Raw genomic sequence first — 14,280 nt, 5'->3', positions numbered from 1 at the left:
GTGATGTACCATATTTCAGTTGCCCCACTTTCCACCTTCCATTTTGTCTCATTTTCATATCCTCACCTAAGAGCTTCCTTGTGGCAAGACTGTGCATGGGATTCAACTCCAGCCACCTGCTGAGTGGTCTTATCTAGTTCCTAGTAGTTGTGTTCATGTTACAGAACTGCCAATAATTTGACGTAGATTAGCACTAAATTGTCAGATTTAATGCTCATATATTGTTGGGCATGATGTCCCTCAAGGAGACATAAACAACATTCATTTTGATCGAAACCCTTCAATAAATGAGATAATTATATTAAATTCCTTTCACCTGCAGACTATTCTGGAAGGTTTGCTGTTGGGAGCTATTTCAGTGTAAGTTTGTATTTTGCTTGAATTAGAACTTTAACACAATATTAAACAAACACATGGATGCAATTTTAACTTGAATCACTTAAATTATGACCTTTTTGTCTTTGATGTTTCTTAGTTTTTATGGTGCTGATGCAGTGATGTGGGCTGTTGGTGCTACTGCATTTGTGTCTGTTGGACTAACACTATTTTCCCTGCAAACCAAGGTACTGTTTACAATACTGCGCCAACCTTCTCTAGTACCAATTTGCTCATTGCTGAAATCTGAATAATTCGAAACTTTTTTTTTCAGTGGGACTTCACCTTGGGAAGTGGAATTTTATTCGTGATACTACTGGTTTTAATAGCATTTGGAATTCTGTGTGCCATAATACAATCATTGGTAAGTCTTTTTATAAACCTTGTGATTACATTGTGAAGTTTAATTTTAGAAAATAAAAAATCATGTCCTTGATTAATTCTTGCAAAGGGATAAATAAGACAAATGTACTAAATATGTGAAGTTTTCATGTTGACATACCTTTCTTTATTGTTAAAGTTTTATGTCTGAGAGGAATGAATGTAGAAAACCAAAAACATTTCTCACTGCTTCATGCTAAGGTAACATTATCCAATTATATATGATGGGGACTAATTATATTCCAATATTTAATTCAATAGAATCACTTTAACTGGTCATGTTGAAATTACACCTATTTTGCATTAGATTTTTGCACTTAATTTCCCTCTGCTTCCCATTATATTAAATTTTTTTGTTTGCTTCCATTTAACTTCATATTATTTGTCTTTATCTCTGCCTGTTTCTATTCCAGTCTGCCCTCTGTTTGCTTGAAGAGGTAACAGAGAGGGTAGACGAAGGTAATGCTCTTGATGTGGTGTACATTGACTTTCAAAAGGCATTTGATACAGTGCCACAAAACAGACTTGTGAGAAAAGTTATTGCTCATGGAATAAAAGGAACAGTAGCAACGTGGATACAAAATTTACTGAGTAATAGGAAGCAGAGCGTAATGGTCAATTAATATTTTTCGGGCTGGGGGAAGGTTTGTAGTGGAGTTCCCCTAGGTCGGTATTGGCACCCTTGCTTTTCCTGATATATATTAATGATCTAGATCTTGGTGTGCAAGGGACAATTTCAAAGTTTGCGGATGATACAAAACTTGGAAGTATTGTAAACTGAGGAGGATAGTATAGAACTATAAAAAGGACATAGACAAGTAGGTGGAGTAGAAAGTTAGGTGGCAGATGAAGTTCAATGCAAAGTGTGAGGTGATGCATTTTGGTAGGAAGAACATGGAGAGGTAGTATAAAGTAAGGGCTACAAATCTTAAGGGTGTACAGGAACAGAAAGACCTGGGTGTATATGTGCATAGATCATTGATGGTGACAGGACAGGTGGGGAGAGCAGTTAATAAAGCATATAGTATTCTGGGCTTTATTAATAGGGGCATAGAGCACAAGAGCAGGGAGGTTCTGATGAGCTTATATAAGACACTAGCTAGACCTCAGCTGGAGTATTGTGTACAGTTCTGGGTGCCACACTATAGGACGGATGTGAACGCATTGGAGGGAGTGCAGAAGAGGTTTATAAGAATGGTTCCATGGATGAGAAACTTGAGTTACGAAGATAGATTAGAGAGGTTGGGACTGGGGACTGTTCTCCTTGGAGAGGAGAAGACTAAGAGGAGATTTGATAGAGGTGTTCAAAATCATGAGAGGGCTGGATAGAGTAGATAGGGAGAAAATGTTCCTGCTCGGAAAAGAATCAAGAACGAGAGGGCACAGATTTAAAGTGATTTGCAAAAGAAGCAAATGTGATGCAAGAAAAACTTTTTCATACAGCGAGTGGTTCAGGTCTGGAACGCACTGCCCGGAACTGTGGTGGAAGCAGATTCAATCGAGGCATTCAAGAGGGCATTAGATGATTATTTAAATAGAAACAATGTGCAGGGACATGGGGTAAAGGCAGGAGAATGGCACTAAGTCACAATGCCCATTTGGAGAGCTGGTGCAGACACAATGGGCCAAATGGCCACCTTCTACATCGTAACAATTCTGTGATGACTTCACATTCCCTGCCAAGGATTTTGACCACACATATATTCTATAAAACACCTCGATGTTTGTTCAAAGAAGGGAAGTGGAAAACATTTAAAATGAAATTTTAAAAATTAAAGTAAAATGAGTGGTACTTTAATCTTCCACTGACTGTGGTCAGCAGTTGAGGAGAGGACTGGCCTAACAAGAAGTGGGTCTATAAAATATTCAGTCCAGCTCACTTTAACTACCGTTTGAAGGAATATGAACTGGACGGAATAGGAAGGTATGCTATGGAACAGTAGAGGAATTTTATATCGGAACCGCAATGTACATCAGAACAGGAAATGCATATGATGAATAGCTGACTGTCCATTAAAGAAGACTGGAAAGCAACTGGATTTGGATTTGATTATTGACCATTCTATGAAAAAATCCAATCAATATGTCGTTATTAAGTACTCGTATAGAAGATAATTGATTATATGTCAAAATTGGTAATTTTAGTCCAATATAATTAATTTGAAAGTCTGTATTTAGAGTTTTGAGTACAATGCTGACTAGAGTACCTTCAAAAGCATATTGGAGAGGATCCAGAGAAATCAACAAGGGTGCTCGAACATCAAGGTTCAGAGTTATGAAATTAGGCTCATTCAACTGAACTTATTAATGGAGAACAAATTATAAAGGGAAATGTTTAGCCTTTAATTTATTGAGAAATGATTAATGTAGATCTACACTGAAAATTTGATCAAGACAATAAGTACAAAACTAGAACACAAAAATTTTAAAATTGATCAATCTGAATAGTGAGAAACACTTACCAATTTGCTCTCCAACCACAAAGATTTTATGACCAGGAGCACATATTGGGAAGTTGAGCACAGGCGTCAGTGGGTTCCACAATTTTTATCCATCATAAATTTCCATTGACCTCTGCAACCAAGTTTCCGTTGTGCACTCTAGCGGTGCCGAGTTCCGCACTGTATTACAAAGTTACTCGCGAGAAGAAACCCCCACCCCAGCCCCATTATTGGATTTGCGCGGTACACTGGCCAAAACATAGTGAGCAATGAATCATTGAATGAATCAATGAATCAGAGAATGCCCAACAATTTGAATTTAAATTGTTTTTATGTTTTCCCCTACAGTGGCTCCATATTGTTTATGCCTCCTTAGGAACGTTGATCTTCTCTATTGTAAGTATTTTTGACATCTTTTGTCTCTCAGGTCACAGTCATGTATATGTTATGTAGGTTTTCCTCATAACTGGGTGGGATAAATGTGGTTTGTGTCTTGTGACACGGGGTGAAATATTTCTGTAATGCTCTTGATAGAAAATTGTTGCCAGGACGTTCTACTACGAGCACTGCTACATTTGCCTTCTTAACTATGCTTGTTTCTAGTTCCCATCCTCTGGTTGCCTTTTTCACATTCTTCACAGCTCCTGTATTCTTCCATGTCGTTTCCCTTGCTTCCTCCCTAAAGGGTTCATTAGAGCTTTTCTTCTTACTTATTCCTTCTTGTATTGTCTGACTAAATCATTTAAGATTATGTTTCTTGAACCTACACTTAGTCCTTAGGATGTGCTTAGTTTTTATGCTCAGCAGTTTGTCCTTATATCTATTCCACGTGGCCTCAATTGAATTTTCTTGAGTACTACTCTCCTGTCAAATTGATTAAACTCTTCAACAATGACTTGCATTTATATTGTATAATAAAACAACCCCAGGTACAGGGACACTATTAAAACAAAATATGACACCAAGTCACATAAATAGATTTTAGGGCAAATGCAAAAGGTTTGGTCAAAGAAGCATGTATCTTAAAGGAGGAAAGTGATGCAGGGAGGGGATTCCATAGCTTAGGGCCTAGGCTAGAGCTGAACGCATGGCCACCAATGGTGGAGCAATTAAATCAGGAATGCCCAGGAAAACAGAATTAAAGCAGCACAAATATAAAGAAGGCCGTTGAAAACATGAATGAGAATTTTAGAATTGAGAATTTGCTTAACAGGGAACCAATGTAGGCCAGTGAGAACAAGGGTTATGGGTGAACAGGACTTGGTGCAAGTAAAGACACAGGCAGTAGAGCTTTGGATGACCTCAAGTTTACAGAGGGCAGAATGTGGGAGGCCAGCCAGGAACGCACTGGAATTGTCAAGTCTAGAGGGAAAGAAGGCATACATAATGGTTTCAGCAGCAGATGAACTGAGGCAGAAGTGGAGTCAGGTGATGGTATGGAGGTGGAAATAGGCAATCTTAGTAGTGGTGCAGGTATGTGGTTGCACTCATGTTCAAATATTTACATCAAGGATGTGAACAGTATGGTTCAGCCTCAGACAGTTACTAGGGAGAGAGTTGCTAGGGAGAGGGATGGAGTCAGTGGCTAGAGAGTAGAGTTTGTAGCAAGGACTAAAGACAATGGCTTAAGTCTTCCCAATATGTAATTGGAGGAAATTTCTGCTTGTCCAATACTGGATGTTGGACAAGCACTCTGAGGGATGAGAGAGCTGATGGTGAGGTGGAGCTGGGTGTCATCTGTATACCTGTGGAAACTGACGTGTTACCTAATGATGTCATAAGGGGAAAGCATATAGATGGGAAATGGGAGAAGGGACAAGGATAGATCCTTGGGGAACACCAGAAGTAACAGTGCGGGAGCAGGAAGCAAAGTCTTTGCAGACAATTCTCTTGCTATAGTTAGATAAGAATGGAACCAGACGAGTGCGACCCAGCTGGACAACACGGACCAGCGTTGGAGGAGTATGGCGAGATCAGCTGTGTCAAAAGCACAAAGGTCGAGAAGGATGAGGAAGAATGGTTTACCTTTGTTACAGTTTCACAAGATTTCATTTGCAACTTTGATAAGAGCTGTTTCGGTATTAGGGTCAGGGTGGAAATCTGATTGGAGGTATTCAACATCGAGTTCCAGAAAAGATTGGCACCAATTTCCCTCATTGTATTCGAGATGGCCCTTTCAAAGATGTTGTTTTGTCTGCTTCATCAGCGAATGTTAGATCCCATGGTACTATTTGAAGAACTGCAGAGAATTCTTCCAATGTCCTGCCTAGCATTCGTCCTTCAATTAAAATCATTAAAAAAGGGACCAACTGACCATTCATCCCTGTTGCTGTCAATAGGATAATATTTGTGTAGAATGGCCGCCATTTTAGTCACAGCTCTCCAAAAGTAATTGAGAAGTTGTTACATAAATGTTATTATATTATTTAAAAAGACACAGATGGGCTAAAATTCCACAGGAGGATTCCATCAGTCTCTTGCAATAACTCCATGGCTGATTGATGGAACTCCTGCTGAGCTTCTTTTAACCCATCAAATTAACATGATTTAAATTACAAATATAAACTTTTTTTTTGTATTTCCTTTTTAGTACCTGGTCATTGACACTCAATTAATGCTGGGAGGAAAACACAGATACAGTCTGAGCCCTGAGGAGTATATATTTGCAGCACTGAATCTTTACCTTGACATCATAGGTCTCTTCACCTTCATACTCCAAATTATTGGCCTGAGTCGTTAGGAAGTGAAGCAGAATGTGTTAAGCACACATCACATCGACAGCAAATTTTACCAATGTGGGTGATTTATTTATAACTGATACTTTTTTCTAGAAGCCTTTTTTCAGAAAGCAAACACCTGGCAAATCAGATGATGAGGAAAAGAACAACAAATATTTAAACTTGGAAAACAAAATGTTCTTCCTGTACCAGTGGTCATGGGTAATAGTTTTAAATGCTACGTTACAGACCATAAATTAACTTATGACAATGCAAAACCTTTATTAAAATTCCCCGAATAAGATAAAGATGTAAAATGTATATAAAAGGTAGAAACCCAAGCTAAAAGCTATCAGTTTATCAATGCTTCCTTTGTCTTAATACACTAGTGTTTGTTCCAGCAACTAATTGTGTTATGATTAGTAAACCTGCGCAATAGTACATATGAAAATTAAAAGTATCTGAATATAATGGCTTGTAAACTGTGAATTTGTAGTGAATCAGGAATCTACTTCAGCTCATATGTCTAAGTCTAGAAATACTTTCCAAATAAACAACTTGTAATGTATTAGGAACAAAAACAAAAATACCTGGAAAAACTCAGCAGGTTTGACAGCACCTGAGGAGAGGAATACAGTGAACGTTTCGAGTCCGAAATTCTTATTAGGAGTTGGTTTTCCCCCTATATCACCAAGATCAATCCTTGATTGTAGCTACTTTCAATCATGACTAAAATATCCTGTTAATTTTGTCTTGCTTTCCCATTCATTTTGCCATAGAGATAACCAGTTAACAGAAAATTGACCTGGTACATAATTTGATAGCAGATGACATTGTGATGTGATAATAATGTGATAACATTGACTATAAAAGTCAAGCTGAGGTTACAAAGTGAGTTTAAAACATTGACTATTCAATTCTGAGACGTAGTTTAGCTGCAGTAACTGAACAAGTCTTTGCTGACAGAATCTTAAATGAAATCACTTTGGGCAGTTACAGCCAACTTCCTACTAAATGTGCACGAGTCCACAGCACTAATTGGAAACTCATTGAGAATGGCCACGGGCATAGCTGACAGAGGGGATTAAAATATCAAACTGGTGCAGTAGGTGGTGATGCTGAGGTTAAGGTCTAGTGTTGAAATAAATAAACTTTAAATTGATCTGATCTTTTGTTTTTTTTTGTTTTCAATAATTTATATAGAATTTTCTTTTCCCACCTATTTCCATTATTTTTAAATCTACAACTAATACCTTGTCAATCTTTCCACCCCACCCCCACTAGAGCTGTACCTTGAGTGTCCTGCCATCCATTCTTAATTAGCACTTTTCTTAGATAATATCATCACCTTCAACACCTCTTTGATCCTTTTGTCTATGACATCTTTTGATTATCTGCTCCTATCACTGCTTGCTTGTCCCTACAACCACCCCACCCTCAACTTCTCTCCCCCTGCCCCCCACCTTAAACCAGCTTATATTTCACCCCTCTCCTAACTATACTTCAGTTCTATTGAAGGGTCGTGTGGACCCAAAACGTCGACTCTTTTCTTCTCCACCGATGCTGCCAGACCTGCTGAGTTTTTCCAGGTAATTCTGTTTTTGTTTTAAATTGATCTGGCCGTGTGTGATGATGGCACAAGATGCAAAATAGTGAAAAGTGACCCAGAAAGACTACCAAGCACCAGACTGGATGAGGCCTGACCCTGGCCTAATTTTCATAAAGGCATTGACTTTCAAGTTCTATGCCTTGAATTAGAAGCTTGCCAAAGGTGGGGATGACTTGGGATCTGGGCAGTTGCAAACAGGCAGTCCAGACTGGAAACTTCAAGTGTTGTGATAAATGGCCACATAAGGGATAAAAATCGTGTTTGCTTTTTAAAAAGCTGCAAATGTTAACAGTGATTTCAGGTTGGAGCAAAACTATGGTTGAGCTCATATGTCTAAGTCTAGAAATACTTTCCAAATAAACAACCTGTAATGTATTAGGAACAAAAACAAAAATACCTGGAAAAACTCAGCAGGTCTGACAGCATCTGAGGAGAGGAATACAGTGAATGTTTTGAGTCTGAATGACTTATTAGGAGTTGGTTTTCCCCCTATATCACCAAGATACTGTGCAGAGAGGCAGTAGAGCCTGTGGGCAAATAATGGAGTAATGCAAATGCGAATCCCCTGTGAGGTAGCTTATGAAATTCAATTAGTGTTGAAAGAGTTGGTGCCAAGGAGGGTGATTGTGTTTATCACTTCATGCTTTCTCCCTGAGTGGACAGCAATGGAAAGAGGCAGAAAAGCTGATGCAGCTGGTTATCTTGATTGTCACAACTGGGGGTAACCCATGATGCAGATTGGCTTCAGGTCCTCAGCATCAGCATCCCTGTTCTTCAGTTGCTGCCGGATAGTGGTGTTGGGACCAGCAGATATCTTTGGTGGCACCATGTTACGTTTATTAGGCTGTTGATCATTTTGACATACTTTGGTTCATTTGGTACCACTAAAGCATTAAATACAGCCCTTTGGGTTTTTCAAAGCACCCACTGCATCAAGGGTAATCGAGGAAATACAGACTCAAATTCCGTCAATGAAGGCCAGGTCATTTGTTTCTCTGCAGCTTGTTGTGAGCATGTGGCATAAAAATTCATGGCATTCTTGATAGCCATTAGCAATGCCCTACATGGCATGAAATTTGGCTGCAGGTCAGACTGTAGCATAACTCAATCACCCTTCCCACTAAATCTTGTTGAGCTGCTCAGAAATATCAGGTTAGCTCCACCTGCACATGTGATTTAGAAGGGTAGCTGCCAGTGGCACAATCATCGGGTCCAATCTCACCTACCTACTTCTTTGTCATCCTTCAGAAAAATAAAAGTTGTGTAATACAGTGTGCCAATTTTCAGGAGCTGAGTAAACAACCATTGGCACAAAGGCTTCCTCACAACTGATCTTAAAAATGTTGGTGGCCAAAAAGATATATAAAATAATATTCAAAGATAATTTATTTTCCTCTCTGACCCTTTAAATCGTCCAACAGCTCCTTAATGATTATGGATTCCTGTTTTACATGGGCGAATATGTGACTCAATTCACACCTGGTGTAAAATTGGGAAATTATAGGGATGCCAAATTTATAATTCCCCATTAATTACATATTAAAATGAAGCTCAGAGCTGTCTCCCCAAGGCCAAAATCCATTGGAATTAGCAGCAGGTGCAATGCAAGCAGAAGTCTGGCATTAGCAATCTCTGCTGATATGGGGTGTAACTGGTTAGAAAATTGCCATGTGTTTTGTTCCCTAGCGCAGTCATTCTTCATCTCGATGAACAAAATCTTAATCTTAATATACACTTCTCAATCTCTCATGGCATTGCATGAGGGGATTCCAGACCACAAGGTGTCTTCAGGTGAAGTTATATCAGGTGGCAGCCAATATTTGGTCCAGAGCACAGAAATATAACTTAGTCCCCATTTTAAAGTAGTGCCTTCCGTCCACATTTACACATTTCCTTTCATAATGGCTTTGTAAAGCCTATGTAAATAGACAGATTATTTATCTATAGGGGAGTCAAGGGTTATGAGGAGCAGATAGGAGAGTTGATGCTAGGATAAGATCAGCCAGGATCTTATTGAAAGGCAGAGCAGGTTTGAGGGGCAATATGGCCCACTTCTGTTCCTATTTCTCAGGTTCTAAAGTAGTCATGTTATAATTATACCCTGCAGGCAGAAGTGGTGATGCAGCACCTCTGTGGTGGAAAGGTGTAATTACACCTTATAGACAGCTTTCATTATTAATGCCAACATAGGAATTTATAATGGTAAAGCTACCAGGAAGTATTTTGTTAATTCTTTCATGGAATATGAGCTTTTTGTTGTTCATCCCAAATTATCCTTGAGAAGGTGTTTTTTTTAATTCACTCATGGGATGTGGGTGTCGCTGGCTAGGCCAACATTTATTTCCCATCCCTAATTGCCCTTCAGGAAATGGTGATGAGCTGCCTTCTTGAACCACTGCAGTCCATGTGGAGTTCCAGACTTTTGACCCAGTGACAGTAAAGGAATGGTGATATAGTTCCAAGTCAGGATGGTGAGTGGCTTGGAGGGGAACTTCCAGGTAGTGGTGTTCCCATGTGTGTAATGCCCTTGTCCTTCTTTATGGTCGTGGTCATGGGTTTGGAAGGTGCTGGCTCAGGAGCCCTGGTGAGTTTCTGCAGTGCATCCTGTAGATGGTACACACTGCTGCCATCGTGTGTCGGTGGTGGAATGTTTGTGGATGGGGTACCAATCAAGGGGGCTTTGTCCTGAATGGTGTCAAGCTTCTTGATTGTTGTTGGAACTCCACTCATCCAGGCCAGTGGAGAGTATTCCATTACACTCTTGACTTGTGCCTTGTAGATGGTTGATAGGCTTTGGGGAGTCAGGAGGTGTGTTACTTGCTGTAGAATTCCCAGCTTCTGACCTGCTCTTGCAGCCACAGTTTTTATATGGCTAGTCCAGTTCAGTTTCTGGTCAATGATAACCCCCAGGATGTGGATAGGTGAGCCACCTTCTTGAATTGCTGTTGTCTATCTGTTGTGGTTACAGCACAGTACTGTTTGGAAAGGAGTTCTAGGACTTTGATGCATTGACAGTGAAGGAATTGTGATAAAGTTCAAAGTCAACGGTGTGTGGCTTGGAGCAAAACTTGCAGGTGGTGGTGTTTCCATGCATCTGTTGCCCTGTCCTTCTAGGTGGTAGAGGTTACAGGTTTGGAAGGTGCTATCAAAGGAGCCGTCGTGAGTTGTTGTAGTGCATCTTGTCTATGGTATGCACTGCAGTCATTGTGCATTGGTAATGGAGGGAGTAAATGTTTAAGGCAGTCGATGGGGTGCTGATCAAGCGGGCTGCTTTGTCCTAGATTGTGTTGAGCTTTTTAAGTGTAGTTGGAGCTGCACTCATTCAGGCAAGTGGAGAGCATTCCATCACATTCCTGATTTGTGCCTTGCAGGCCAACATAAGATTTTTAACGTACTATGGATATATTGCAAAAATAAAACCCTTGATTTTAAGACTTCCAATAAAAATCTTGTAAAAATTTGATCATGTATTAAGATAAATTCTTGAATGTTAATTTAAAACAATATTTTGTTTCAAAACTTTGTTACAATTTTTTGTCATTATCTCAAAATAGAACCAATAATGAGCTGAACCTCACAGCTCTTCTTGGATTACCAATCAGGAGGTTTAAATTAAAAAGGCATAAATGAAGGAAAATTGGAAGAAAATAGATTGTATGTCTGACTATAGGGAAGGATTTTTCTGGGAGACCAACTTAACTGCGCGACTGAATTTTGAATGAGGATGTATGGGGTTAAAATATTTGCTCCTGTGCCCCTGGCATGCTCGGATCCCATAATTTTCCAGTTCATTATAACTAATAAACGTAATATCTTGAGCTAGACTTTGTGCAATTTCATATGTGCTCTCACTATGTGAGTGGAAGTTTTACTCCATTGTGCCTTTGTTACTGATTTTGACTCCATGAATGCTTTCACTTTAAAAAAAAAGTGCTATGGGATATGGTTTCATCTGCGGAGAGAGGAATGTTAATGTTGTCAGACATTTCATTTTAGTAAGTGTAGGATTAAAAAATACAACCACCGCCTTTAGGCTGTTGCTAATTTATATATATATTTTTATTCATCATGGGATGTGGGCATCACTGGCTAGGCCAGCATTTATTGCCCATCCCTAATTGCCCTTGTTCAGAGGGCATTTAAGAGTCAACCACATTGTTGTGGGTCTGGAGTCACATGTAGGCCAGACGACAGATTTCCTTCCCTACCAGTCGGCAATGGTTTCAGGGTCAGCATCAGACTTTTAATTCCAGATTTTTATTAGATTCAAATTTCACCATCTGATGGGATTGAAACCCGGGTCCCCAGAGCATTACCCTGGGTCTCTTGGAATACTATTCAGTGACAATACCACTATGCCACCATTGCCCCCGTATTCTGTACATTATTCTGTTTTGGCTTAATTGGCAATTCAAATTTGATCCACCAAACAGTTGTCAACATTTTTATCAATTTCTGCTGAAAATTTGACAGCAGTCATAGCCATTATACTGCTGTCTTCATTGGCTAGTGATTATTAGCTAACAAAGTCACAACTATATATAGATCACAAATTAAAATGTAGAGAATCCTTTTTGACATCGCAATATATAATATTTTGAATAATAGATCCATGGAGAGAATGAGCCATAATTTGCTATTAAAATACCAACGAGGCTAATGCTGTACCATCAATATTTAAGCACAAATGCTACAGCAACTTCAGTTGAGGGTAGATGCAGGGTTAAATTTGGAAATGCAAAAGTTCCTGCTGGAGTCGTGTCTTTCCACTGTTAGCTTTGCCAAAATGGCATCACATTGCCTGACTCACCATTGAAATACATTAGGCAGCAAGACATTGCTGTTCTTGTACAGTAGATCCAAACTAAACTCATCACAGAAAGTTAAGCCATGTCCATTTCAGTTTAAGTATTCTTTTAACAATGTTGTAAATGTTATTTACTGCCAGTCAACCGCTCTGGCCCTGAAAATTAACTATTGCAACTGTGAATCTCATTCCTTCAGGTTTCACTTGTTGGAGATGTTAAAAAATGTAAAGTTTTTCTCACAATTTTCCTATCTGTCTCTCTCCTCTGTTTATCAATCCAATTTTTCTTTCTCTCTTTATTTTTCCTTCTGCACCTGATTTAATATTGAATTTCCCCATTCTATGTTTTACTTCCTTCTAAGTACTTGCACTGTTACTTTCACAATCCTTCAGTCTGATTGGTTAAGGAGAAACATAGTTCATGCCCTGTTCACTCAGGTCCCAGGGGACAGATTTCCCTCATTACAGTGTCATCAGCTCACACTTTCAGCAACATGTCACACAAATACATTTAAAAATCTAAACGTAAATGGCAAATCTATTCAATAGTTGACTCTGTTCAATGCCCTGCCATAGCAAATTATGGCCCATTGAGAATAATGAGTCACTAGGAGTAACTACAATGTGAGATCATTTCCTAATAATTACACCCACTCACTTGAAGTGGTGTTATTTTTAAACCTCAAAAAGTAGGTCTGCCTTACTGATGCTGTGTGGAAGGTGTTATGCTTGTGGTAATTCTCATGGTAACTGAAAGGATGCTTCTTTTAGATTATGTGTGTTGAGATTATTACTTTTTTAAACTCATTTATGGGATATGGGCATCGCTGGCTAGGCCAACGTTTATTGCCCATCCCTAATTGCCCTGGAGAAGGTGGTGGTGAACTGCCTTCTTGAACCACTACAGTTGGCCCTGACCAAAGAACTGCTCATTCATTCTCCCACCTTAACCAAGATTGACTAAAAGCTTGCATTGGCCATTCACTGAAGTGCGGCAAAGTGTTCTCCAGCTTAGTGCAGGTGAGCCATGAGAGGGAAAATGGAGAAACAGCACATAGAAATGGGTGCTCTGCTTCAAGTGCATCCACTTGACCCCTTGCTTCTACATCCCCTCCCTCTCATTCAGAGCCCCACATGCTGCCTCTTGTCCTGATGGCCTAATCTGTCTCTGCACACCTGCAGGTCTGGTAGCTTTTGGGGCCTTAAAAGTTCCAAAATCCAGAGGAAGGTGGCCAAAAACAACTGAGCAGTCTATTCAGGGATGTAAGCAGCCTGCCTTTAGCTTGGTAGAAGCCACAGCACTTGTATCACAGAGGTGTAGTAGAAAAAAGGAGAAAGGATTAGGTTTAGGGAAATTTATTTCACTCCTCCATTGTCCTGTCTTGCCCAGTATTGCTGCAACCTGCTAAGCGGCTTTCTGTAGAATGGTATGATGAGAATAAAAGACGAGCAATGAGTGTCTTTGAGAGGGATAATTATTAATTGTGGGACTGCCTTGTACTAGGCGGTGGAGGCAAATGGTAAGTTCAGGCTTAGTGTGCACTACCTCCGTAGAAATGTGCTTGAATCAGACCATTCCAGGCATCCTTTGCATTTATTGGTGCTGCTACAGGTGCCCTTGCCACAACAGGCTCCTCCTCCAAAGTTGCAGAACGCCCGTGTTCCTCCTCTTCCTCCTGAGCTCGTCCTCACTGCTATGAAATGTTGTGAAAGGGCCAACTCATCACTATCATTCTGGAAACCCTGGCTGGTGCATACTGAAGGATGCCCCAGATCTGTCCAGGAACCTGAATCACACCCTCAGCATGGTCAGTTACAACTCTGGTGCTTTTGTGGCTCTCCGAAGCATCAGTGTTTGGGCTCCTCCTTAGAGTCATTAACCAGGTTTTCAGGAGGTAGCCATTGTCTTCAAGGAACTATGCGCTGACTCTGCTTCAAGGTGTGAATATC

General features: G+C 39.9%; 1 protein-coding gene across 2 annotated transcripts in view; it reads left to right on the top strand.

Moving 5' to 3' along the window:
• The window catches only part of LOC144678694 (protein lifeguard 1), a 50,082-nt gene that overhangs the window by 27,581 nt on the left and 8,221 nt on the right, over positions 1-14,280 (top strand). The window contains exons 6-10 of one of the 2 annotated variants that reach the window (XM_078538494.1): positions 323-360; positions 476-563; positions 650-739; positions 3,546-3,593; positions 5,788-7,075. In XM_078538494.1, coding sequence (XP_078394620.1) covers positions 323-360; positions 476-563; positions 650-739; positions 3,546-3,593; positions 5,788-5,937 — 414 coding nt within the window. In that variant the 3' untranslated portion in view covers positions 5,938-7,075. Of the gene's footprint in view, positions 1-322; positions 361-475; positions 564-649; positions 740-3,545; positions 3,594-5,787; positions 7,076-14,280 lie in introns of those variants that run through there. The other variant, XM_078538495.1, reaches the window with a different exon arrangement.

This window comes from Cetorhinus maximus, chromosome 3 (assembly GCF_964194155.1).
Source record: "Cetorhinus maximus chromosome 3, sCetMax3.hap1.1, whole genome shotgun sequence".
In the NCBI taxonomy this organism is placed as follows: Eukaryota; Metazoa; Chordata; class Chondrichthyes; order Lamniformes; family Cetorhinidae; genus Cetorhinus; species Cetorhinus maximus.
This window is presented reverse-complemented; position numbering and strand designations above follow the sequence as displayed.